The sequence below is a fragment of the Neolamprologus multifasciatus genome, chromosome 16 (assembly GCF_963576455.1).
Source record: "Neolamprologus multifasciatus chromosome 16, fNeoMul1.2, whole genome shotgun sequence".
NCBI lineage: Eukaryota > Metazoa > Chordata > Actinopteri > Cichliformes > Cichlidae > Neolamprologus > Neolamprologus multifasciatus.
Window position 1 is genome coordinate 6117871 of NC_140454.1, and position 27141 is coordinate 6145011.

Below are 27141 nucleotides of genomic sequence, written 5' to 3' on the forward strand. Positions count from 1 at the left end.
ACCTTAGTGCAAAAGGACAAATCCTTTTAGCCCTGAAATCAGGAGAAAAGAAAGACATGGTTAAGAGTTTGTTGCTGCATTTAATGCTAAAAGAACAAAAAACAAGGGACTAGGATGTGAAACCAGACTAACACTTCAACGCTTTAGTGAGTATAGGCAAAAAAGAAAGATAGTTATAATATTAATAATATTGTAACGGAAATACTGATAATGTAAATAACCTTTTTCCCCCCAGTTTTAGTCATGATGTTAGAAAATATAAGGCTCCGCCCCCTGAGGTTGAACTCCAATGATATTTTCTCAAAATTAAACAAGGTATAAAAATGTGAAACCATCTCTGTGTTAGTATCTTCATAGGCCAGACTGCTGCACACTATGCACTTTTCAATTGTTGTCGAGGAGATCATTCTCTTTAGAAGTCACACAACTGCACAAGGTCGTGGGACCACGGAGCTCCCCGTCTGATGTTGATTTTGTTCACACACACAGGATCTTTGCGCCTGAAAGAATAAAAACAAAAACACACACTTGTGCAAAACAGACTTTAGTCCAAGTGAATATATGTAGTATATTCATTGTAAGAATCCAGTAACTGTTTAGGAATCACTGACATTTTTATATGCAGTGCCCATTTTCTGAGGCTCAAAAGTAACTGGACAATTGATAAACAGTTTTTATGGCCAAATGAGCCCCGTTTCCCATAATTCCATGACAAATTAAGCAGATCCTGGAGACTATCCCAGCATCCCAGCTATCACAGGGAGAGAAGTGAGGTGCACCCTGGACAGCTCACCAGTCTAGCATTTGAAAATTTGAAGAAGAAAGAAAATGTTTTAGAAATGACCTTAAACAAATAAAGGAGGACTTTACTGCCCAATCAGCAGTACCAGCAAAAGACCATGGAAGACAGATGAAGTGGGAAATCATTATTAAGGTAAAGAAAAACATCTGAGTCAAAAACACTCTCAGGGAGGTAGACACATAACCAGGGGTGCACATAAGTGGTCCGCAGGTGCGCTATCAAAATAAAAGACGCGCACCAGATAAGATTTTCTGGAGGAGGACAGACATTTCCTCCTCTCTTAATGATGTCGAAGAAGCAAGCTCCTTTAAGCAGTTAATTTGGTGTTCCTACACCTCCAAATAAATGTCAGAAGGAGTCCGAACCGCAAAAGAAGCGCGTATTCTCGGAAAAGTGGTTGCAGGAGGTGAGCTGGTTTCAAACAAATGATGAACGCACAGAGATGTGGTGCAGAATATGCTGTGAAAATCCCACTGTAGCGGACAAAAACAGTGCCTTTTACATGCACGCAAACGCACGTTGCAATTTCTTATCTGGTGCGCGTCTTTTATTTTGACAGCGCATGCTCACCTGCGGACCACTTATGTGCACCCCTGCACATAAATGTCAAAGTCGACCTTCATGAATGGAAATACAAAAAAGGTGCAAACCACTGATTATACTCGGGAACAGTACGGCCAGATTAGACCGATTAGAAAAACATCTGAAAGAGTCTGCACAGTTCTGTAGACTCTGTAGCATGACCAGATCATGCTTTTCAGTTACAGAAGATAAAACTAAATGCAAAGACACCCACAAAGAAGCAGCATCTGAAGGCAGCTGTAGGCAGGAAAACAGCTTTGGTAATGTCCATGAGTCCTACACTTTAGGCAGTCATTGACTACAAAGGATTTTCATAGAGTATTAAAAACAGTCCTTATATTTAAAATTATGTTAGTTTGATTGATTTAAAGTCCCTTGTGGTGGTGGTACAGAGGCAAAATTACAAACATGGTGTCAGTGTCCAAATATTGATTTTTAGGATGATTAATGTTGGCCTGTTAGCCTTTTTTGTTCATAGAAAGAGAGGCGAGATAAACAGGAAACACTGGGGTGAGAGACGAGATGGCGCAATCATGAATCATGTGGTCAGCTCTCTACTCTCCCCAAAGTGAAATAAACTATTTAAGCAACTTTAAGCACATTTTTGATACTGGCCAAATTCACACTTTCTGCAAAAGGTTAGATTTGATCTGAAGCTCAAGTAACTCAAGTTTCAGCTACTGATCACAAAGAGAAGGCCACCCACTGGTGATCTCTGAGGAACAGTAATGCTCTGTAAACTACTCATTTCAGGGTCATTTCAGGTTTATGCCAACCCAAGGGTGGGACAAAAAGGACAGAATGAATGGATTTTACATTTTGGACAACACTGTGTGTTACTGGCACGGTCTGGTTTCAACTCTCTCTCATATCATGACATAACCTTTCAGCAGACTGCAGACTGGCACATTAAACAGCTGACAGACCTGATACTATTCTCTAGTATGTCCGTTTACTCTGTTTCTTAATTACCTAAAGAGAGAATTTCTGTAGAGCAATTTGCTGTAAGGCTTTGGGTGACAAAACAACAACATGTATTGCTGAAAACTATACCTTCATTGACTCATTGCAGCAACGTTTGCTTCTGTTTGTCCAAAGTACTGTAACAGGAAACTGCAATAACAACAAACTGAAGCTGTGTGTTTACATATTTTGGCAAATTTATCATCCAAAGACAGCAGGGATAAACTCCAGCCCCCCCGATGACCCTAATAAGCAGTTAAGAAAATGGAAAGGATGGATGGAATAAGCAATTGTAGCATATGCTGAGCATACAGGTGTTTGCCTGTAAATCGTGCCTTGTTAAAATTCATCGGTAAATGTTGTGTTTGACTTTTTATGTGCTACAGAACATATTAAAAAAAAGCACTCCAGTATTTGTTTCAATGAGAAGAGGACCGGCGGCTGAACCGAACTGTATTTATGTGCATGTTGTGTCTGCGTCCTACCTGAGAGAGGGAAACTCAGTCACGCAGACAGACTTGACGTGGATCTCTGCCTGTCTGTAGAAGCGAGCTCCTGTGTTTGTCAGCCTGATGGAGTTGATTTCACACTGGGGGGTAGAGTGAGCCATCACCGTCCTGTACACTGTTGTATCTGTCTGACTGTAATACACACATATAGTGCATGTGAAAATAATAAACCGCACAAGATGAGACAGGCGCTTTCACACAATCACATTTATCATACTGGGAAGTCACAGCTAAAACAAATGTGGTGCCATTCTTCAGATTTAATTAAAAAATGACTAAACTTGTGCTCTGAAAACATGTTTTCCCAAAACTTTTCCCATCTGAACTGTTCTACCCATACAGTACATCTGCTAAAATAAAAACTGAACGCTAAAAAAAAAAACAATACACAAAAATTGCTTACAAAGAATGACTTGTAAGCATTCCTATTGAATTTAATTTACCTGCAAACTGGTATGAAAATACTACCAATATTCATCACTGTCTTTTAGTCTCTGTAAACACAGGAACAACAATCTTTATCATGTGGTCTTTTTCTTTTTTTCCCTCTTATTCAACAGTTAGTGAAATCTCAGCTCACCTCCCTTTACTGTATGTCTTCAATCAACTATTTAGGCACTTTGAGCCTCTTGATACCAAATAAGCAGTACTTCAACCATCAGCCTACATATGCATCATTACATAGCCCCAACTTATCATCTTCTAATGGCAGCTTCCAGCAGGATAATGCTAAACATCACAAAGCAAAAAGCTGCTTTCTCAAACGGGTCTCATGAAAGTGACTGCTCATGAGACCATAACCTGCTCTGAATTCGGAAGGACGCTTCGGGATGTAACAGAAGTGGAGATCAAGGATGCACAGGTACAAAACCTACATGATGCAGTCACCTCATGTGGGATCCGCAACATCAAGAACAGATGCTTTTTTGGGAATGCCCAAACTGTTGATATACTTTACCAAATAAAGTGCATGTTCAGGGATTCAGATCCTGAATGCAGATATTTTTAAAGTCAGATTTTTCTGCTAGCGATGAGTTTTGGTGATTCCTAATTTTTTAATTTGTTCTTTTTAGGTATGGAACTGAATACAGTACATCCAACTGTACATATTGTACTATTGATTAACTTTAAAGAGTAGGATCTTTGCAATATGAGATGCGTATGATATTTGTGATACTTACAGCCTGAGGATCTGCTTTGTTTCCAGGGTTTCAGCTGTCAGGGTCACTTCAATCTCAGCGCTCTTATCCAGTTTCGAAACTTCCAACTCCACCAGGATGTGGTGAGCTGAGCAGGGGAACAGTGGGAAAAATGTCATTTTAAACAATGTCTTTTTTATCAAGAGGTTTCCTTTTATACACATAAACATCAACATATATATTATACATATAAAGAGAAAGAAAAGAGAAGGATTACAGATGATCTGTACATTAAGGTTAAGTAGTACATTTAAGATGTAAAATGAGTTCAGAAATGTATCTTCGGTTGTGAAATAAAAGGAAAGAAAAAAAAGGGAAAGAAAAAGAAAGAAGAGAGAAAAATATAAACAAATGTATAATATATCCCAAAGTAACATAATCCCTGCAAAACAATCCCATTCATTCCCACCCAGGTCACTGCCTGCACCTGCACACTGTAATTCCACACCTGACTTAAGAGAGTTTGCTGAAAAATTCTTATAGATTTTGAAAAGCATCAAGGAAGGGTCCCCACATGTTTTGAAATTTCCCAGTGGAGTTCTGAAGTGAGTGTCTTATCTTTTCCAGTTTTAGGAAAAATGTCATTTTAAAGTACGGTAAAACAGGAATTGTTAAACCGTGCTAGTCTAGTAGAAAGAGGAAATCTTGCTATTGGTGGGTTGGTAGGGAAGAGTCAGAGTGCATAAATGATTAAAACAATTTCTCAAGTTAGCTGCCTTCTATGTGTAGTAATGAGAGGTTAAGTCTAATGAACGTCATTCAAACTACTCAGAGTTTTAAATTTTTCTTAACAGGAGATACAAGAAGATAACATTTCTTTTTAAGAAAAGAGGAAAAATTCCCCCGTCTCACAAATACACTGCAACACTCACCACAATATGGCTGTGAAGAAGTCGTGAGGAGGAATAGCGTCTGCTCTTTGGGAATGGGAGATATAGATATCCCACTGTTTTCTGATAAACCTGGAACACACATAATTAAAAGGAATGAGTCAAAAGTAATTTCACGTGCATTAATTATGTCTGTATGAGTATGTAGAAGCTGAAACAATAAGAAACTGTCAAAAGCCGACGTGACAGTGTCGGCTCCACTGGCGGTGGAAGCAAAAAAGATCCAGTTTACTTTAAGTGAGATGTCATAACAACTTTATAAATACGTAAGATTTACTTTATAGTTAATAGACTGTATTGTTGGAACAAGTGTTTTGCAATAGAATGGAAGAACCACTGACAGCAGCAAGTCTTGTAAAAATAATGAGGCAGCACTATAGGCTGCAGGGCTATTAATATAACTTATAACTCAGTGTCATATTAATCTCGAGCTGAGAAACGTTTTTATTGTAGAGACAAATGACACTCCCAAAATATGCACTCACAGCTTTTCACAGTAAGACACAGGATAGTTAGAAACTAACAGCGGATAAAAGGGAGCAGCAGCAGTCTGTGTGCTGCAGGTGGTCACCCACGTGTTATTACCTATTACTGGACATTTCCCTCTGAAGATGTCGCAGTCCATACAGCGTCCCTTCAGGAAGTCCTCATAGTTGGAGCACGGGATCCCCATTAACAGGCACGAGCCGTTCAGCGCGCTCATGTAGACGTCCAGCGCCCTCATGTGGTCACATATCACATAACTGTACACTAAAAAATACAAGAAAACTGACAAAATATAGAACTACTAAGGGAGACAGATGTCCAGAGACTCTCATTAAAGTAATGGGGAAAAAAATGTCCAGACGAAAAACTGGCTCTGCTCAAAATCTACTCATCTGTAACTGGAATTTTATTTATAACTTCTGAGGGCAAAAAAACAAGGGCGAAAGACACCAATGTGAAAACAACAAAAAAAGAGCTCCTTTCCTTTTAGTTCCCCCCTCTCTTTTTGTTTTAGTGGGTTTTGAACTTACTTGAGTCAAACCTGGAGCGTGCACATCCAATCTGGTCCTTCCCTCCATTCAGAAAGAAGTCCACATGGCCAACAGGGATGGAGATGCCAAAATCTGATACAGAAGAAAACTGTCAGCAATTTGTTGCTACGTTGCACTGCAAACAAAATTTCAGGTATAAACACAATGTGATTTTATCAGCTGTAATACAAGTGTTAATAAATACAAAAGACTTCCAATGAACTAATAATACAGTCTTTTAGGACATTTTATTAGACTTAGAAAAAATAGAGTGGTGAGTGAGGTGAGTTGGTAAAGTGGAAGTGTTGCTGGTTTTGCTGCTGTTAGTTACTGTTAGCTACTGTTTGCTGCTGTTAGTCTCTGTTAGCTGTTATTAGTGAAACTTTCTTTGAAGTGAATGTAACACTGTTGGACATGGACACATGAGCAAACAAAGTCTCATAGGATGCGAGAATGTAATCAAACTGTTTATCAGAGGTAAAGTGTGATTTTTAGGAAACTCAAACCTAGCTTAGCTAGTATACTTAGCTAAACTCGGCTGTTAGCTGGTGTGGTGCCAAAAAGTGATTTGTAGTAACTCTGTGTGTGTGTGTGTGTGTGTGTATACACACGTGTTTTACACCGAATATCTTTGCTTATATTCATAAATAGTCTGCAGTCAACAGAATTTACAAAAGGGGTTATATATAAAGTAAAGAAATGATCTGTTTTACAATTATCTTTATGACTGCGTTATTGTACATACTGTGTTCTACCTTATAATCAGTCCAGTCTTTTTTGGCAACTTAAAATATCTTTATATCTATGTTATATTTGTTGCAGTTTCTGCTGCTCTCTTGGTCTGATCTCTCTTGAAAATCACATTTTTAATATCATTGAGAATTTTACATACATTTTATTTATGAGTGTTAAAGTTGGTTTACCAAAAACTGACTGTAGCTTCTACCTGGTGACAAAATGTTCTTTCTGGCTTAAAATGGCTGTTAACTGAGATCACTCATAAGAGATATGTTTGACATATGTTTCACAGAAAATAGGCCAACAAGTAATTTACAACTGATTAAATACCTACAATCATTTTTTGGCAAATACCAGAAATCACTTTTTGTCTAGCTGTCCAGAGACAGGATGGTCTGGCAGTAAGTAGTTGGAACAATGCTGGGGATAAATAAGCATGTTTATGCATGCATCTTGTTAAGACCATTGCACAACAATCTATTGTGAAAAAACAACGTGAAATTCAGATTTTGTTGCATAATGTACACACACACACACACACACACACACACACACACACACACACACACACTGAATGGGTTTTGTTTTCCACCCTAAAAAAAATCCATTGTGACAAAAAAGTCAATATCAAGCCATGATGAGACATTCTGGGTTCATCCAGAATCCAGTTCCCAAAGCAGCAGCAGGGTTGGATAGTTCTTGTATATGTTTCATGTTGGCCAGTTTGAACTCTTGCTGGCAGAACTGGGACCACATCTGAGGAGGCAGAGAAATAATCTCAGAGCTGGCAGACCTGGTGTCATGGTCGGACGGTCCTTCCCGGGGGCGACCCGCCTGTGTGTGTTTCTCTCTCTCTCTCTCTCTCTCTCTCCTCCTCCCCTACCCAGTGGCTGACACACCTGCACCTAATTTGCCACCCAGCTGTCACTGATCATCCTTCGTTGTGGGCTGAGGTATTTAACTGTGTGTCCAGATGGCAGTCGATGCTGGATTGTACTGGAAGCTTGGTAGTGAAGTGTTTTTTGACTTGTAGCTTAGCCTTAGCCGGCTAGCCCCCTCACTTGGTGTTTTTGCTCATTTGTAGGAAGAAAGGATACAGAGCTGGAGGTTGACGAGAAGGAGCCCGCGGGGTTAAGCTGTTGGAGGAGAACACACACTTGGATGTCACTTTGGGAACTCACCTGCACACCACTAGGAGTTTGGAGAAGATCACCGTTGGACTTTGCACTTCACTTTGTGTTTTGAAACTGTTTTTTGGGCACTGTAAATAAACGCACTGTGTACGTTGCACCCAGAGCTCCGCGACTGAGTCTGCATCATTCCATTATCCGTGACACCTGGAGCAGTGTCTAGCTGCGTGTCTTAAGTAAATAGTATTACTTTACTATTTGGATATTCAGTACCAGTGTGCACTTTGAGTTACAGCACACTAGTTGGCAAATGCAGTGTTCTGATTGGTCTGATTGATTTTTTTTAGAGATAAAAAAAGAAAAAGAAAAAAGAAAAATCAAGCTTGGTTTGAAAAAACATAAATGCCGCAAATTTCATGTATATTTGGACACTGACACAAGTTCTGTTTTTTTTTTACCTGTTTACTGAAACATGGACATGGATCTAATATGTATACTCTAAGCCTTTATTTGAGGGTATCCGCATTCAAACGGGATTGAGAGTTTCAGCTCCACCTTGTGTTGTCCTTGGGTCAAAAATGACCTGTAGGTGAATGGCAAACAAGTATATGGGAATCCCGAGGACAACACAAGGTTAACATGTGGCACTCTCTTTTTAAAGAGACCAAAAGAAATTCGAACAATTGACTCAAAGGCTATTTCATGGGCAGGTTTAGGCAGTTCCTTTGTTATGTCATTATCAGTTAAGAAGATAAAATGATAAAAGGCCTGCAGTTGATTTGATGTGTGGTGCTTGCATTTGGAAGATTTTGGTGTGAACAGCAACACAAAGAAAGCACCGGTGACCTCAGCAATGCACAAAGACCTGGACGTCCACAGAAGACAACAGTGGTAGATGATCGCAGAATCATTTCCACGGTGAAGAGAAACCCCTCAACAACAGCCAACCAAGTGAACAACACTCTCCAGCAGGTTGAAATATCCAAAGAGAAGACTGCACGAAAGTAAATACAGAGGATTCACTGCAAGGTGCAAGCCACACATAAGCCTCAAGAACAAAAGTTTTAAGATTGGACTTTGCTAAAAAACAAAATCTTAAAAAAGCCAGCACAGTTCTGGAAAAATATTCTTTGGAAAGATGAAACCAAGTTCAACTTCTATTAGAATGAAGTAAAAAAAAAAGTGTGGAGAAGGCGCGGAACAGCTCATGATCCAAAAAAAACCCCACATCATCTGTAAAACACGGTGGCGGCAGTGTGATGACTGCCAGTGGCACTGGGACGCTAGTGTTATTTGAAAGAGAAGGTTTGATTGTTCTTGAGAACATTAGAATCTTTCAAAGCTTTGATGACTTCAGGCATTTTGAATAATATGTACAACCAATGTGTTTTATCACACCTCAAACTCAAACAAAAGCACATTGAAATCTTTGTGTGCCTTAGTGAAGCGTAATGTTACAGTTCCACAGTTGGTCTTTGTTCATAACTTCCAGTAATGAGGAAAAAACAGAAGTCATCAGCCTGGCTGATCTGTCGATGATGTTTTCTAAGGGGTTTCATGTAGTTACAACAACAGTAAGTGGCCTAAGCCATGTTAGTGATGGAAATAAACTTGCAGGTTAAGTTAACGTTTTCTCACAGTCAGAGTCTGTGTGGATGGCATCCACAAACTGAGCGTCAGAAGGGTCCAGCCGGCTATAGGTGTCTGCTCCTTTAAACATGGGTCCAGCAGGGTCCAGGCCTGTTTGAAAGTTAAATAACTTTTAGATCAAGCACATGCCATGAAATTTTATATTACTAGAAACAACAAAAAGAGTCATTTTTCTCCAGTAGTCTCATAATGAAAGAACTTCATCTCTAGGGAAACTATGATCAGTGTAGTACACATTAGTGCATTGTCCTGTTTTGTGTTTAAAATGTCAAACAGTGTCCCCATGAAAATGACTAGTCTTTTTATATGAGGTTTTTAGTTTGGATTTTATGGTTGTAGTTTATTCTCTAAATATTCAGTGACCGTTTGTAAGGCAGAGTTTGGCAGGACTGAAGAGTAAAAAAAAATGGGAACAGTAGAAGAGAGGAAGCGACAGAAAGTAAATATTCAATTAAATGTTCAGTAAACAGTGAGTTTAGCTGCAAACAGCATTGCAAAAAAATAAGTAAATAAAAAATGTCATCACTTTCTCCAGCATAGGTATTTTTCTTTGTAGAAATCTTGTTGTGTGTCTGCCTTTTGTCTTAACCCAGACACAAAAATCCCCTATCACCTCATCTTAATTTGCCTTTCTTTGTCTGGGGATGAACAAATGTATTGGTTCAAAGCTTTAAAGTTGCTGAACTCTACCAGTCGCAAACAAACAATAACAAAATCCAAACAACCGTCCTGATTAACTGACCATTAAACCAACAAGCAAGTCAAACAACCATTGTGCCTGCCAACCAACCAACTAACCAACCCACCCATCCTGTGGACCACTCATTCATATTATCAACTGAACAGTGGTGTATTGTGCTGGTGGTGCTCTGCTGAAAGGGACTGAGCCTTGTCAAAAAACTTCACAGTGTCTCTTTTCAATGTACTGTTGTTCTTTGAAGAGCCCTGCTAATTTTTCAGGGTCACACTGAGATCTGTGAGGAGCCTGCGCTGTGAAAACCTTCACTGTCTTCACTCCTGTTGTCTCCTTATTTCTGTAAACCTAATATCGTGGCTCAAAGAGTTAGCAGTTCATTTTGTAACCGGAAGGTTGCCGGTTCGAGCCCCGGCTCGGACAGTCTCGGTCGTTGTGTCCTTGGGCAAGACACTTCACCTACCGCCTAAAGGTGATAGCCAGAGGGGCCGATGGCGCGATATGGCAGCCTCGCTTCTGTAGCTGCCTCCACCAGTGTATGAATGTGAGAGTGAATGAATAGTGGAATTGTAAAGCGCTTTGAGGGCCCCGAAAAGTGCTATATAAATGCAATCCATTATACCAGACTACCAGCAACCTAAACTTTATTTCCACCACAAGGAGTATTATTCTGAGGTGGAGCACATGTGCAATGACTTTTTAAGTGTGCAGCTGTGTTTCCAATTCAGTTTTACATTGTAAGAGATAATATGTATGTAAGGTGTCTGAACTCACCTGTGATTCTTCCTATTTTCCCTTCGAACAAAGTTCCCACAAAACCAGCGACATGTGCCCCGAGACTGACCCCGATAAAGTGGAAGGATTCGAGTCTGCAGCCATGATTCTGTTGGAGAAGACAATCGCAAGAATAGACTCTGTATTCAATATAAGCAACCACAAACATATTTTTGTCATTTGTAGAATGAAAAAAAAAAAAACTCTTGCAGACTTTTTTTCATAGACTACATAATATCTAGAAAATACTTCTGTAAAGAGTAAAATTAATTGTGCCTGAATTACATTTACATTGCTCAGGGTCGTATTGTGGCTAACGAGCATTTGAACAGCTTCGCACCTGCAGCTGATTGATGAGGACAGAAATCTGTATGGCCACCTCTCTGTAGATCTCTACCACCAGGTTGTAGGCAAAGGATGCACTGCGGACCCAGTCCACCACCACCACATTCACATCTTGAGATCTTAAAAGCGCCTGGCCTAACCTCTTCACCCAGGAGGGCTTACTCCCCCGGGTCCTGCAGGGATGGGTTGCGGTCAGAAGGCCATTAATAGTATATTAATATTAAAAGTCTAGTTAATAACTACTAAATTCTCTTTTTAAACTACACTAAGCTGGTGAGCTTAAAATGTCAATACTAAACAATTTTGATAAAGTCTAGATAACATTTTTAGTTGGTAATACTTGTGGTTGAGTTAAATGTAAATAAGTTAACATTCTTTTTGTTAATACAACTCAAAATTTATAACTAAAAAAACATTAAAAAAGCAGAGAATCTCCATTACTTTTGCCTATTAAATCTTCCAAGGAGACAGTTTTAATATCTTTTCATATTGAGCAGATCAAGTCATTACGCTTGGCAACACTTCAGTTGAAATAAACCATTTATCACATTCGAGTGACAATGAATGGAAAACATCAACTTTGGCCAGTGTTGGGAAGGTTACTTTTAAAATGTATTCCATTACAGATTACAGAATACATGCCCCAAAATGTATTCTGTAACGTATTCCGTTACGTTACTCAATGAGAGTAACGTATTCTGAATACTTTGGATTACTTAATATATTATCATGCTTTTTACAACTATATGAATGTACTATTGCTGTGATTTATTACTGTTACTGAAGGTCCCCGGCTCCGAACCGTAGTAAAGGGACTTCTGACTAATACCATGGGTTCCATGTCAGGCTTGTAGCCGAAAAACTAGCTTTACTTTGTTGTCTGGGTCAACTTTGCTTGCCAGAGACAAAGAGAGGCGTTGTTTCGGAGGAAAACAGGAACACCGTGTACAGTCGAGTCTTAATAGCTTACTTACAACTGGGCTCGTCAGGCACTCTTCTTGGCTGCAGTGGTTATTATTATATTTACATGCTTCCAGCCAGTGTTGGGGAGTAACGGAATACATGTACCGCCGTTACGTATTTAAAATACAAAATATGAGTAACTGTATTCCGTTACAGTTACCGTTTAAAAAGGTGGTATTTAGAATACAGTTACTTTGTTGAAATAAATGGATTACACGGCGGTACTTTCCTGTTTCATATTGTCGCGGGTCAGGACTGTTTGGGTTTTGTTTGACAGCTACGTTCTGTTGTTCCAGGCGGCAGCGTTACGGTTGCCATGGTTACAGGGTGCCGCTCTCTCTCTGCGTGTTTCCTGGGTGAGAGAGCGCCCTTTGGTGTTGTTGTGCTAAGCTAATAGGAAGAATGCTACCAGTATAGCTCTAAAGAATGTAGCATCATAGGCAGTGTAGTCCGTGCTGCAGGGAGAATGGACTGCCATACACGTTATGTGTCTGTGAGCGAGGAGGGAGAAAAAGTACGAGCTGTCATCGAGGAAAAAGAAGCATGGAAGCATGTAAATATAATAATAACCACTGCAGCCAAGAAGAGTGCCTGACGAGCCCAGTTGTAAGTAAGCTATTAAGACTCGACTGTACACTGTGTTCGTGTTTTCCTCCAAAAACAATAAGTTCTGTTGGAGCAGCCTTTCAACGCCTCTCTCTGTCTGTCGCAAGCAAAGTTGACCCAGACAACAAAGTAAAGCTATTTTTCGGCTATGAGCCCGACACGAACTATTAGCCAGAGGTCCCTTTACTACGGTTCGGAGCCACGGACCTTCAGTAACAGTAATAAATCACAGCAATAGTACATTCACGTAGTTGTAAACAGCATGATAATATATTAAGTAATCCAAAGTATTCAGAATATGTTACTCTCATTGAGTAACGTAACGGAATACGTTACAGAATACATTTTGGGGCATGTATTCTGTAATCTGTAATGAAATACATTTTAAAAGTAACCTTCCCAACACTGCTTCCAGCTCCCGTTTGTGCTTGATGACAGCTCATACTTTTCCACTGGCCTTTTTCTCCCTCCTGGCGCTCACAGACACATAACGTGTATGGCAGTCCATTCTCCCTGCAGCACGGACTACACTGCCCATGAGGCTACATTCTTTAGAGCTATACCTGTAGCATTCTGCCTATTAGCTTAGCACAACAACAACAACAAAAAGGCGCTCTCTCACCCAGGAAACACACAGAGAGAGAGAGCGTCACTCTGTAACCATGGCAACCGTAACCTGGAACAACAGAGCGTAGCTGTCAAACAAAACCCAGCTGTTACTCTAACATAACTGGTGCACAGAATAACAATAGCACTGATCCGTCCAAAACTATTACATTTGTTTCATTTAAAGATTCAGAGGCTCATACGCTGAAACTAAATAAGGATCTCACCTGTACCCGTGGATGATAACCTTTGTAGGAAGCAAGGGGTTGAAGTAGGAGTTCTCCATGGTGAGGGACGTCTCATTGAATGCTTGTGGACAGTCCATGTTTTTCCTGGTCAGCAGCAGATACTGGATGTTCAGTCTGACTCTTTGCTGCTGGTATTCCCGCCATGTGATGTTGTTGAGATCAGCACAGTGATTATCTTGCTGCTTTTCATCTGAAGCTAGTAGAAGTAGAAGGGCATAATACATACTATGTAGTTGTTGTTTTAGCCTCACTGTATCACGAAATAAAACTTGTGGGTTTTGTATTTGACAGCATTGTGATTACCACTCTTCTACTACAAAGCCATGCTGTTATAATAGATGCAGTATGTGTTTCACCATTGGCTTGCTAAAATATGCACAGCGTGGATTAGTGTATGTGCTGCTCTAAAACCTATAGACACATTTAAGGATTAATGGCGCTTTTCCAGACGTGTAAGCTGCCAGTTCAACAGACACTAATGCACCCCTATACCATCAGACTTGCAGGTTTTTGAACTAAACACTGATGACAAGTTGAATGGTCCCTTTCCTCTTTATGGAAGGAAGAGTCCATGTTTTTCAAAAGAAATTTCAATTTTTGATTAGTAGATTTATCTCAGTTTAAACCTTTGATGTTATTGTGAAATGTGGGTTCATATGATTCACAAATTATTATTTATTTACATTGAGTGATATTTTTTGAGTGATATGTTTTTATTGATTAGCATTCAAATATCTCAGTGAAGACAGAACAAAGATTTACCACAAAGCAAGAAAGCATGAGACAAGGCTAATCAAAAGGTATTGGCTGAAGCATTTGCTTATTACGCCAACCCTTTTAACAAAAGATCTTTTAGCATGCAGCTCCTGTACACAGGGCTCGAAGCAAATAATAAAATTCAATTCAATTCAATTCAATTTCATTTATATAGCGCCAAATCACAACAAATGTCGCCTCAAGGCGCTTCATAGATACAGAGAAAAGCCCAACAATCATATGACCCCCTATGAGCAAGCACTTTGGCGACAGTGGGAAGGAAAAACTCCCTTTTAACAGGAAGAAACCTCCGGCAGAACCAGGCTCAGGGAGGGGCGGCCATCTGCTGCGACCGGTTGGGGTGAGAGAAGGCAAACAAAGCAAAAACAAAACAAACAAACAAACAAAAAAAAACAAAACAAAAAAAAAATAAAAAACTTTCCACCTTAGTAAGTAACTACATCAAAGCAAAAGAATCAAGAGGTTTTTTTGTTTTTTGTTTTTGTTTTTTTTCTGCTCTTTTCATTCTTGATATATATATTTTTCTAATACTCTATTTTTAAACATATTTTTAAACAAGGAAAATGAACTACACCTTTTTAAATCACTGTCATAACTATTCCACAGGTTAACTCCTCTAACAGAAACACATCTCTGCTTTATATTTGTCCTTATCTTGTTTTTTTTAAAGAAATCTGTTCCCCTTAAGTCATATTGACTCTCTCTGACTTTGAACAGCTTCTGAGTACTGGGGCAAAGCAAGTTATTTTGTGCTTTATACATTATCTGTGCCATTTTATATTCAACTAAATCATAAAATTTCAGGGTATTCAGATTAATAAACAAAATGTTAGTTGGTTCTATATAGTTTGATTGGTTTATTATTCTTATAGCTCTTTTTTGCAACTTGAAAATAGGAAGAGTGTTCGTTTTATATGCATTACCCCATATCTCCAGACAGTAAGTCATATATGGAAGCAACAGAGTACAATAGAGTGTGTATAATGATTTTTTGTTCAGGACATGCTTTGTTTTATAGAGAATAGCAATGGTTTTTGACATTTTTGTTTTCACATGGTTTATATGAGACTTCCAACTCAGCTTATCATCAATTATCACTCCAAGAAATTTATTTTCGTACACTCTTTCAATTTCAATTCCATTAACCCTGATTTTAGATACATTTTTCATTTGTCTAGTGCCAAAAATAATCAATTTTGTTTTCTTTATATTTAATGATAACTTATTTACATCAAACCAGTTTTTTAATATATTTAACTCCTTTTCCGCTGTAGTCAGAAGCTGTTCTAGGTTTTTACCTGAGCAATACAGAGTGGTATCATCAGCAAACAATACACATTTTAACAGTTTGGAAATGCTACATATGTCATTTATGTATAATATAAATAATTTAGGGCCCAGCACAGAGCCCTGAGGAACACCACAAGTTACCTTCAACTGCTTAGATTTTACATTATTGAATTCGACATATTGATATCTGTCATCCAGGTAACTTTTCATCCACTTGTATGCTAACCCTCTTATGCCATATCTCTCTAGTTTATTCATTAATATAGAATGATCAATCGTATCAAACGCCTTTTTTAAGTCTATAAAAACACCAACAGTATATTCCTTATTATCTATAGCATTAGATATCCCTTCTACAAGTTCCATCACTGCCATCGAAGTGGACCTTTTCACTCTAAAGCCATATTGGTTATCACTTAGGAGATTATGCTTCTCAATATATTTATCAAGTCTATTAACAAATAACTTTTCTAAAATTTTTGAGAACTGTGGGAGCAGTGATATTGGCCTATAATTGGTAAACTGACTTCTCTCTCCGTTTTTATGGATTGGAATAACTTTTGCTATTTTCATTTGTGAGGGAAATACACCAGTTTGAAAGGACAGATTACAAATGTATGCGAAAGGTTGCACTATATATTCTATAATACTTTTAACTAATATCATGTCAATACCAAAACAGTCAGTGGACTTTTTATTTTTAAATGTCTTCACAATGTTAATTATTTCTCTATGAGTTACAGCACCAATAAACATGGAGGACACATTCTGAGTAATATGTTTATTTAGGTCGTTATTATTTCTTGACTCTGGAATTTCTTTTGCTAAATTAAAGCCAACATTTACAAAGAAATCATTAAATTCATTTGCAATGTCTTTAGTTTTATCAAGCACAATATCTTTATCTTTTTTAAAATAATCTGGATAATTCTTATTTTTTGAGCCCTTTTTGATTATACTATTTAATATCCTCCATGTTTCTTGTGTGTTACTTCTACTTTGCTCCAATAATTTGTGGTAATATTCTTTCTTACTTGTTCTTATAATATTTACTAATCTATTTTTATATAACTTGTACTTTATTTCAGCATCTTTTGTCCTCTGTTTTATGAATCTCTTATATAGATTATTTTTCTTTTTACATGCATCTTCTATCCCTTTTGTGATCCATGGCTTATTTGATCTGTGATGCTTTCTAGTGATTTTCATTAAAGGACAATGTTTTTCATATAGTGAAATTACAGTTGATAAGAATGCATCATATGCACTATTTGAATCTTCATTTGCAAAAACCTCATTCCAATTGTGTTCCTTTAAGTCCACCTGGAGGGCAGCAATGGCTCTTGTTGTTCTAAGTCGTATCATATCAAATATTTGATTCTTTTGTTTAGTTTTAATCCCAAAATAATTTTGAAAAATTGCAAAAACAGGAAGATGATCGCTTATATCAGTTATAAGAAGTCCACCTACTATTTCATGGTCAATTTTATTTGTGAATATATTATCTATCAATGTAGCTGTATCAATTGTTATTCTACTTGGTTTTATAATTACAGGGAAAAGGGAGTTACTATACATTGTATTTATGAAATCTGTTGTTTTCTGATGTCCATTTGGGTTTAGCAAATCTATATTAAAATCACCACAAATTATTTGCACTTTTTTATCATTTAGGTTGCTAAACATAGCAGCAAGTTTTTCATTGAATGTCTCAAGGCATGAACCTGGTGTCCTATAGATGCAACTTATAATTATATTGTTAGCTTTTTCAACATGGATTTCAATAGTGACACATTCCAATACGTTATCTATGGTGCTTGACATACATTCAATCAGACTACATTTCAAAACTTTATCTACATATAAGGCAACACCGCCTCCTTTTTTATTCACCCTGTTCATTGTAAATAATTCGTATCCTTCCAGTCCCATTTCACTAATTTTCTCATTATCGAGCCATGTTTCTGATATTGCAATTATATTAAACTTTTTTAACTTACTTAAACATTCTGTAATTTTAGAAAAAATTTTATACAGGTGTGGCGTGAATAAGGCACGGCGGGACCACGGAGCATCGTTCTCATACATTTTATTCACAACACCACCCCCACACACACCTGAGTCCCCGTGTTTTAAACTTGGTGGACGTGATTAAGGATGCCGTGCAGGTGCGTCCGCCCTCCCTGCACGGCACCGCAGGCCACGCCCCACCACAACAGGCTTCTACTATTGAAATGTATGACCGACAATGCATTTGCCATTTTAATATTCATATTGAATTGGTCATCTGTATAGTACTCACAAGTATTATTGGTGTTATTGTAGAAGTGGGTATCTGGGTCAATGTTACTTTCAGGGTCATGCATGTTGTGCTCTGCATAGTTAAACGTTTTGAAGTTCGTTTTCTCAGCGTGTGTGGCAAAATAACCACCTTGACAGTCCTTTTCATAATCAAATTCTTCCTCTTCAATATCTCTGAATGGAAACCTATAATCTGTGTCCAAACTTGTCATTTATGTGTTTTTGTTTTTGTTGTTGTTTTTTGAGCCGTAAGGCCAGAAACACTTTCCATACCCATTGTTCATTATCCAATCGTCACTTTTCCAATAGATTCCAGAGCAGATTCCTGATTATTTATATTGCTCTAAGTCTTTGAGTTCTCTTATCATCACAACTTTCGCTTCTTCGGGATTGCCATTTAGTCTTATCATTACTTTGCAGTTCCTCGTCCATGTCGCTTGTATCTTATTTTGTTTTCTCAGGCTGCGTGCCTGTCTTGCAATTTCAGCAGTCTTTTTCGTTAAATGTTCATTTAAATACACACCAGTCCCTTTAAGCTTCTTACCCTGTTTCAGTAACTCAATCTTTGTTTTGCGACTCACAAACCGAAGAATAATTGATGGCTTTGTTTTACTGTCTTTCCTGGGGAGCGTGTGGCATGCTGCAATATGATGGCTCTGAATACTTACATTCTTCGTTTGAAGGAATTTTATCACTTGCTGTTCAAGCGTTTGCAGCTCCTCTACCGGGGCATCTTCACCATCTTTACCTCCCCCAGCTGTTACTCCGGTGTAGGTTCGGTGTTGCGTCTCCAGTCCACTTATGACTAAATCATCCATTCTTGTGTATTGTTCAAGGTCCTCGATTCGCCGTTCCAAGTCGTCTATTTTCTTGTCCTTGTCCTTTATGAGGTTTTTTAGTTGTTTTATTTCATCCATTAGGTCATGTAGCATACCTTGTTGTTTAGCCACTTTGCTCAGTTCATCAGACATGAAATTAAGCGATTTCCTAATCTCCTCCAACTCCTCTTCAACTCCTGGGTTTGCTTTTTTAGGCGGCATTTTGAAAATGATGAGATTTGTATTTCCTTGTGATGGCCCGTTGAAGTCACTGTTGATTAACTTGTTGGTTGAGCCTTGGCCTAGTGGCTGCTGGAGGATCCTGGGCCTGGTGGCTGCTGGAAGAGCCTGGGCCTGGTGGCTGCTGGAAGAGCCTGGGCCTGGTGGCTGCTGCAGGAGCCTGGGCCTGGTGGAGCAGGAGGGTCCTGGGCCTGGTGGCTGCTGGAGGGTCCTGGGCCTGGTGGAGCAGGAGGGTCCTGGGCCTGGTGGCTGCTGGAGGATCCTGGGCCTGGTGGAGCAGGAGGGTCCTGGGCCTGGTGGCTGCTGGAGGGTCCTGGGCCTGGTGGAGCAGGAGGGTCCTGGGCCTGGTGGCTGCTGGAGGGTCCTGGGCCTGGTGGAGCAGGAGGGTCCTGGGCCTGGTGGCTGCTGGAGGGTCCTGGGCCTGGTGGAGCAGGAGGGTCCTGGGCCTGGTGGCTGCTGGAGGGTCCTGGGCCTGGTGGCTGCTGGAGGATCCTGGGCCTGGTGGCTGCTGGAGGATCCTGGGCCTGGTGGAGCAGGAGGGTCCTGGGCCTGGTGGCTGCTGGAGGATCCTGGGCCTGGTGGCTGCTGGAGGAGCCTGGGCCTGGTGGCTGCTGCAGGAGCCTGGGCCTGGTGGCTGCTGGAGGATCCTGGGCCTGGTGGCTGCTGGAAGAGCCTTGGCCTAGTGGCTTATTTTTCAGTTTTGGTGCAACAAGCTACCAATTGTCTGGTGTTCGTTTCTTTTTCCGTAGATATGTGTGCTTCCTTCTTGTGTCGTTTGTTGTCTTCAGTTTTGTCAAAAAAAATTTTTTTTTATCTGCATGGCATCCTAACCTTTTCAAAACTGGATAACCAATTGTCTTCCCCTTTACTTCAAACATCACATAACAATTAGTGTGGCAATCCTGTGCAGCTTTAAGACTTTGGCTTTACTATATTTGGAAGTAATTATTTAAAATTTGTCTCTGCTACGTTTATCTGACCCCTAACGTCACCAGTAATTTACAACACACATTTAACCAACATTTCTCAGTCTTTCAAGCTTGTGACCTTTAACTATGAAGCAGTGCCTAATCGGGACTTCTTGACAAGTTTTATAGGTCTATGCATATTTAATGATCAGATGATTAACAATCTAATAATGTCAGCCATAGTACTATATTGGTCACTTCAGGCATTTTTCTGCTAGGACAATAGCTTCACTTTTGACAGCCATCTTTAGGACATTTTACTGGTAATACATTAAGTATTACCAGTAAATGTGAAATGAGCATTTTCTTCTTTGATTCTTACAAAGACACTTGGAAGGCAGATAGCAGAAAAAGAATCCCACTTTACTGTAGAGGACAAGTTCCTCGTTTGTATATATGGTGCTATGTGTTACGTAATCACTGACTTGCGACAAAAACTCACATAACACAGTCCCTGTTCCCGTCTTTCAACCCTCTTTGCATACATATTTAGAATAACTGTATGGAAAAATGATGCAGCAGAGCAAATCTCCTTCATTGGCACAATACTTACCCACCACCAGTGATGTGATGTAGACCGACGAAATGCAGAAGAGGAAGGTTTTGCACTCCCAAAGCATTTCTGTGGTGTCAGTGAAGTGAATGTTGAAAGTAGCTGCCAGGAGTTTGTTAGTTCTTAATGGTGCTCAGCTGCTCTCTTTAGCTCCCAGATTGGTGATCAGCTTTAGGCTTGATTAAATCCCAGCTCTGTGCAGTGCTGTAACACTGAAACAGAAACTCAGAGTTTATCTGGCAAACATCGGGGTGAAGCAATGCTGGAATCCATATAAAACAGGCCAAATTAGTCCAGAATATAATGACCCGGGTTTCTTTTCCTCTAACGTTCCACTTTTAAACTGAACGTATCCACAACAAACCTCTCGGTGTCATTTTCTTTTTGTTCATCGGATTCAATTAGGGGGCGAGTTTTTTTTTTTATTCCTTTCCCAGTCAGGGTTTGCTCTGAAAAAGTGGTTGAAAGTCTTTGCCTGGTGGTGAATCCATGACCTCATTTGTATTCAATGGCTGTTTGTTTAAAAGGCTGGACTCTTGGCCTGGCTGCCCACTAGATTGTGTGTGTGTTTGTGTGCGTTTGAGAGAGAGAGAGAGAGACCTTCATTGCGTAGGTGGGTTTTCGTGGTTCTGCTTGAGAGAGAGAGGGCATCTGACAGTGACTGGAGAAATCTGGAAATCAGTAATCAACAGACTGATTTTTGAGTCTTAATTCTTTTCTTTACATAATCAAGCAATTCATGTGAGTCCATCACACACTATTCAGTCTCTATGACAACATTCATTTCCTGGAAACCTAACCTATACTTAATCCAAGTGTTCATCACAAACTGCATGACTTACACCGTGAGGAGTTGCTTTTTGTTGGTAAAAAGAGAGGCAGGTTTCCACAGTCTGACCGTATGTCACACTAGTAACACTGATACACACATGCATTCATGCATGCACAAATGTAATCCTTTGCATTGTCTTTGTGTTAATGTGATTTAAAGCCGTATGTGCAACGTGGACTCTCCACTTAAGTATGGCGAGTTTATTTTTTATCAAATGGCAGAAGTTTGCAATGTCACTGAAGTTCGAGATGAGCTTTACTAAAAAACATCAGTAAAAATACAATGAGAATGGAAACACTTTATTAGTATTCGTAAGACAGAAACAGCAGGTCGTGCAGTAGTTTTTTAACTGAGCACATATCCTCTGTGTCATTTTGGGATAAATGGCTAGCAGTACAAATTCACAGCTCCTGCTCTAAGACAGTATGACTTTAGTGGCTGTGTTGTCGGTCGAACAAAAACATACGACAAAGTTATCATAGTGTACTTTGAAAAACTTTCACAAACATGCCATTTGAAAGAAACGTCAACACTCATGCTCTGTTTTCACATGCTATACATTTCTGCTTACTGTCACAGGAAAACTATAAATCTGTGTTATTCATGTAAAAAAAAATCACAATTGGCAAGAATGGAAACAAAACAAAACAGAAACATTGTTACTGTAGCTAGTGGTGTTTGGTGTGCATGTTGTAGGTATTGAAGCGGAAATGATTAAAGCTGTAGTTTCGTTAATGCTCACTTGAGGCTGGCTCTACATGTATGTCAGTCCCCCTAGACTCTCCTTAATATGCTTGCTAGTCTTAGTTCAAAGGTTAGCACTTCACCCTGTTTTCTGTGAATGCAGGTATGTGTAGCACTCTTTATCAAACTTCCCATGTGGGTTAATGACGTTTATTATCTTATCTTAGAAAGTTAAGCCTTAAAAACAGGACTTCACAATTCCATGGTTAATTTCAAATTATGTCTATATGTTTAACAGTTTCACAAAAAAAAGTATTAATTGGGTGCTAATGACTTTTGGTCATTTTTAATCTATTTAGACAAGATTCTTTCTCTCTCTGCTGGCAACTGGGAGGCGAGCCATTCAGTGGTGCATTTGCGTGCTTCCTCCCAGCTGTATTTGGGGACGTATCCTAGATCCCTCTTGGCTTTCTCATAGGAAAAACTGAATGGCGTGTTCAACATGATGAGGAGCTGACGGTTCAGTGGTGGGACGATGCGTATGAAAGGCCGTAGGATCCAGGCTACTGTCTCCATAAGGAAAGTTAGGAAGTAGAAGAGGGTGAGTGGCAACATGGGTTTCTCTTGAATACTGAAACCCAGAGGAGACATCACGGCGTGGTTGAAGTCTGAATAACTCACAGGTGGTGTGTCATCAGAAACGAAGTAAAACTTCCCTCCAACAGCACTTCTTTTCTGCGGATCTTTGAGGCTGCGGGATGCTTGGAGATGAGCGGCGGCCACGTTGCCCACATAGACAGGCTTCACAAGGGCCTCGGGGAGCGACATTCGAAGCAGAACATTTCGGTTTTTTATCCCATCGGCCATGTGGCCTAGGAGGAAGCGGCAGCCCTCTCCATAGATATACGCGGGTCTGAGTGCACAGGTGGCTAGCTGGCCTCCGTTCTGGAGCACCTCACCGTCGGCCTTCAGGGTTTTCTCCTCAGCCTCACTCTTGGTCTTGCTGTAGTTGATGCCCAAAGTAATGTCATAGACGGTGTCCTCACTGCCATTGATTATGGGTTCTCCCTTGGAGTTTGGCCCCATCACTTCAATGGTGCTGGTGTATATGAAGGACGGCACGTTCTCCCGAATACATGCCTCCAAAAGCAGCTGGGTTCCTACGAGGCAAAGATGTTGCTGAGTTAATATAACTAACAATAAACACTGCATATCTCAGAGCAGCACAAAACTTTTATGTTATCAGAGCAACAAGAGAATACGAAAAAGACAAAGAGAATAATTCTAATTTGGGCAATTAATTAATGCATTCATGTATTCCTTTATACTAGAAAAGTTGCTGCCAAATCATAACAGAAATATTTATAAGTTTTATAAAGCTTATAACAGGAAGCTGGTCTTCAGTACATGTGCCGAGTGACAAACTGAATAAAGTTCAAATGGAAACATCAAAAGAAATTGCAGTAGCTGGTAGAAACATAAGTTTAAAGTGTAAATAAATATCTGCAATTATATTATGTCATCTCTGATTATGCGTTTTCCCTTCATTATTTTACTGCTGTTTGTCTGTTTAGGTTATTCTCGTGTCAGGTTGCCAGTTTTGCTATGTATCTGCTTTAAGATACATTATATATAATGAAACCTGGCGCTTGTGCTGAGGTGCTGAACATGGTAAAAACCAAAATTTAAAAAAAAATAAGAGAACACTTGAATCACACACTGGATCTTGATGAATAAAATATTCAGTGGAAAATGTGCTCCCCCTAGTGATCTTCTTCCACTTATTCAAATCAGGGTCGCAGGTGGGTGGGTAAGATACACCCCAAAGAGGTCTGTCGCAAGGCTAACGCACAGATAAAAGTGTGTTCGCAACTATTCACACAGTCAGTTAGCCGAAACCCATGCATGTCTTTGAACTGTGGGAGGAAGCTTGAGAACCCACGCAGACACGGGGAGAAAATACAAACTTCAGACAGTACTAACCACCACATCACCGTGCCACCCTGTGAATCACTCAGTTATAAAAAGGCACCTACTGTTATGGTTAGGAGTTTACATCCACTCATCATGGACGTGAATATTATGGTAATTTTGAGGTTTTAGTTATTTATTCAAACTCTTCTTTTTTCCACAGAGGAATGACAGCAAAATCTTTAAAGACTTAAACAAACAAGAACTGGGTACACAAGTTTGTATACATATATACAGTGTTGGGGAGTAACGGAATACATGTACCGCCGTTACGTATTTGAAATACAAAATATGAGTAACTGTAACAGTTACCGTTTAAAAAGGTGGTATTTAGAATACAGTTACTTTGTTGAAATAAATGGATTACACGGCGGTACTTCCCTGTTTCATATTGTCGCGGGTCAGGACTGTTTGGGTTTTGTTTGACAGCTACGTTCTGTTGTTCCAGGCGGCAGCGTTACGGTTGCCATGGTTACAGGGTGACGCTCTCTCTGCGTGTTTCCTGGGTGAGAGAGCGCCCTTTGGTGTTGTTGTGCTAAGCTAATAGGAAGAATGCTACCGGTATAGCTCTAAAGAATGTAGCATCATAGGCAGTGTAGTCCGTGCTGCAGGGAGAATGGACTGCCATACACGTTATGTGTCTGTGAGCGAGGAGGGAGAAAAAGGAAAAGTACGAGCTGTCATCGAGCAAAAACGGGAGCTGGAAGCATGTAAATATAATAATAACCACTGCAGCCAAGAAGAGTGCCTGACGAGCCCAGTTGTAAGTAAGCTATTAAGACTTGACTGTACACTGTGTTCGTGTTTTCCTCCAAAAACAATAAGTTCTGTTGGAGCAGCCTTTCAACGCCTCTCTCTGTCTCTCGCTAGCAAAGTTGACCCAGACAACAAAGTAAAGCTAGTTTTCGGCTACGAGCCCGACACGAACCGACCCATTAGCCAGAGGTCCCTTTACTAGGTTCGGAGCCGCGGACCTTCAGTAACAGTAATAAATCACAGCAATAGTACATTCATGTAGTTGTAAAAAGCATGATAATATATTAAGTAATCCAAAGTATTCAGAATACGTTACTCTCATTGAGTAACGTAACGGAATACGTTACAGAATACATTTTGGGACATGTATTCTGTAATCTGTAATGAAATACATTTTAAAAGTAACCTTCCCAACACTGCATATAAATGTACATATATGTGTATATATATATATATTTTTTTAAGGCAAGAAAACAGGGAGAGAAGGTTAGCTTTGCCAAATTATTACCAGTAATAAATGACCAAAAAACGACAGTGATCTGAAACACACTGCTGATGCTGTAAAAGTATACCTATATAGACAAACACACAATTTGATATTATTAGTTGTGGCATTCCCACAGTTGGACCTCAACATTATTGAAATAGTATGAAAGAGCTTTGAATGTCCTTCAAGAGGCCGGGAACACTTATCTTGAAGGCTACTTAAAAAAAACAGGGAAGCTTGAAAGAAAAGAGTTTGGGCTGTGTTGAAGAATAAAGATGGTCATACAAAACAATGACCTTCAAGCTTGTTAGAATTGCTGTTTTTGCCTCATATGCTGTAAAGAAATGAGGAACGGCTCAACACTGTTGCACAGTACTTTAGCTGCACTACAGGAAGGAAAACTATGTCATTTGATTTGCTGGTGAACAGTATTTAAAATGCATTGGACAGTTGTAGGTTTAACTCAAATAAAGCAGCAGGAATATTCATATGACATGCAAGTGCTTTAAGGAGTGTAAAGTAAGTGTGAACTGGAGGAAGTAGAAGTAAGCACTGGGCTGTAATAGTGAAAGCAGATCAAAGGCCAGTTAACACAAGTAATGAAAGTAGTTTTAAATGTCAGTGGTACAAAAAAACAAAACCTTTCAACTGTAAATAATTCTTCTTCTTTGTTTTATGTATGTGATTTGATAAATGTATCTGTTAATAAATTAATCTATACTTAAGTCACATGAATTAGGTAAGCCTTCGGTGGATTTGTGACAGCCTCACCTTTGACGTTCACTCCAAAAATCTCACTGTACTCCACTGAGTTTGTGATGTCAATGATGGATGCGATGTGGAAGACGATCGATGCCCCACGGCAGCATTTGATCAGGAAATCACCGTCCCTCATGTCCCCTTCGAAAGCTCGCAGCTTTGTCTCACCTTTGCAGTCTGACACAAACAAACCAGTCACCGAGACAAAGCAGCAAGACGCAAGTTATTTAGTTTAATCTAAAGCAAATATTTGGTTTTCAATCTACTGTATTGGAAACATTAAAAACATTTACATTACAGCTTTTAATTGAGGAACTCAGAAAAGCTGAATTCTCAAATCTTTATATTGGTATATTCTTCGATTATGTCAGTAAAGGAATATATATAAGACAAATCTTCTCCTGCCCATTTCATATCAATTCATGACATTTTAATCTGGAAAAGGGGATGTTTTGTAGAAAAGAACGGTTTACCCTCCAAACTCTGCAAATACTGCAGCTGTATCTGTTTGTCTAGAAGTCGAATCTCAGCCATTTTCTCTTCTTCCAGCAGCAGCCTCACCAGCCTCTTTCCCAAGAATCCACAGGCCCCCGTCACCACGCACACATCACCTCGCAGAGACATTGTAGGTCTCTTTGTATAAAATAAAGGCCCGTTAACAGTCAAAAAGCAGTTGTTTTCTCTCTGATGCAGAGCCTTCTCAAAAACAGCGGCTAAAAATGAAGAAAAACCCGAATACAGAATTGGTGTTGGACGTTTCGTGATCTGTCTGTGAGGGACGGACAACACCTTCTGTTCTCTCCACCTCAGCCCTTTTTGTAAGCCCAGAAAGTTACTAAAAAAAACTTCTTTTTGTCCAAGGCAGTATTGAAAAAGGGGATGGGCTCAGCTACTCCAGCATGGAATGTGATGCTTTCTGGGGCTGGACAAAAAAGTGGCTGGAAGGGCTTACACCGTATGCCAAGGACATTTGCTTTTGGAAAATGTAAT

General features: G+C 39.6%; 2 protein-coding genes across 4 annotated transcripts; both read right to left on the reverse strand.

Moving 5' to 3' along the window:
• Positions 1–60: 60 nt before the first annotated feature.
• pla1a (phospholipase A1 member A) lies at positions 61–21222 on the reverse strand. 3 transcript variants are annotated; one of them, XM_085134890.1, is made up of 12 exons: positions 21027–21222; positions 20663–20866; positions 13695–13911; positions 11288–11465; positions 10948–11056; positions 9468–9569; positions 5962–6054; positions 5531–5713; positions 4928–5017; positions 4038–4143; positions 2833–2988; positions 61–500 (listed from the first exon to the last, which is right to left on the reverse strand). In XM_085134890.1, exons 2-12 carry the CDS (start codon positions 20727–20729, stop codon positions 413–415), a joined length of 1389 nt encoding a protein of 462 aa, XP_084991016.1. In that variant the 5' UTR covers positions 20730–20866; positions 21027–21222; the 3' UTR covers positions 61–412. The 3 variants fall into 3 exon arrangements, with proteins under 3 accessions (XP_084991016.1, XP_084991015.1, XP_084991017.1); XM_085134889.1 differs by having other exon boundaries at positions 20663–21222; XM_085134891.1 differs by having other exon boundaries at positions 5531–5695; positions 20663–21198.
• A 555-nt stretch (positions 21223–21777) lies between these two features.
• On the reverse strand, positions 21778–26961 carry hsd3b1 (hydroxy-delta-5-steroid dehydrogenase, 3 beta- and steroid delta-isomerase 1). The gene is made up of 3 exons (XM_085134898.1): positions 26625–26961; positions 26164–26328; positions 21778–23338 (listed from the first exon to the last, which is right to left on the reverse strand). Exons 1-3 carry the CDS (start codon positions 26773–26775, stop codon positions 22530–22532), a joined length of 1125 nt encoding a protein of 374 aa, XP_084991024.1. The 5' UTR covers positions 26776–26961; the 3' UTR covers positions 21778–22529.
• Between the last annotated feature and the right edge of the window lie 180 nt (positions 26962–27141).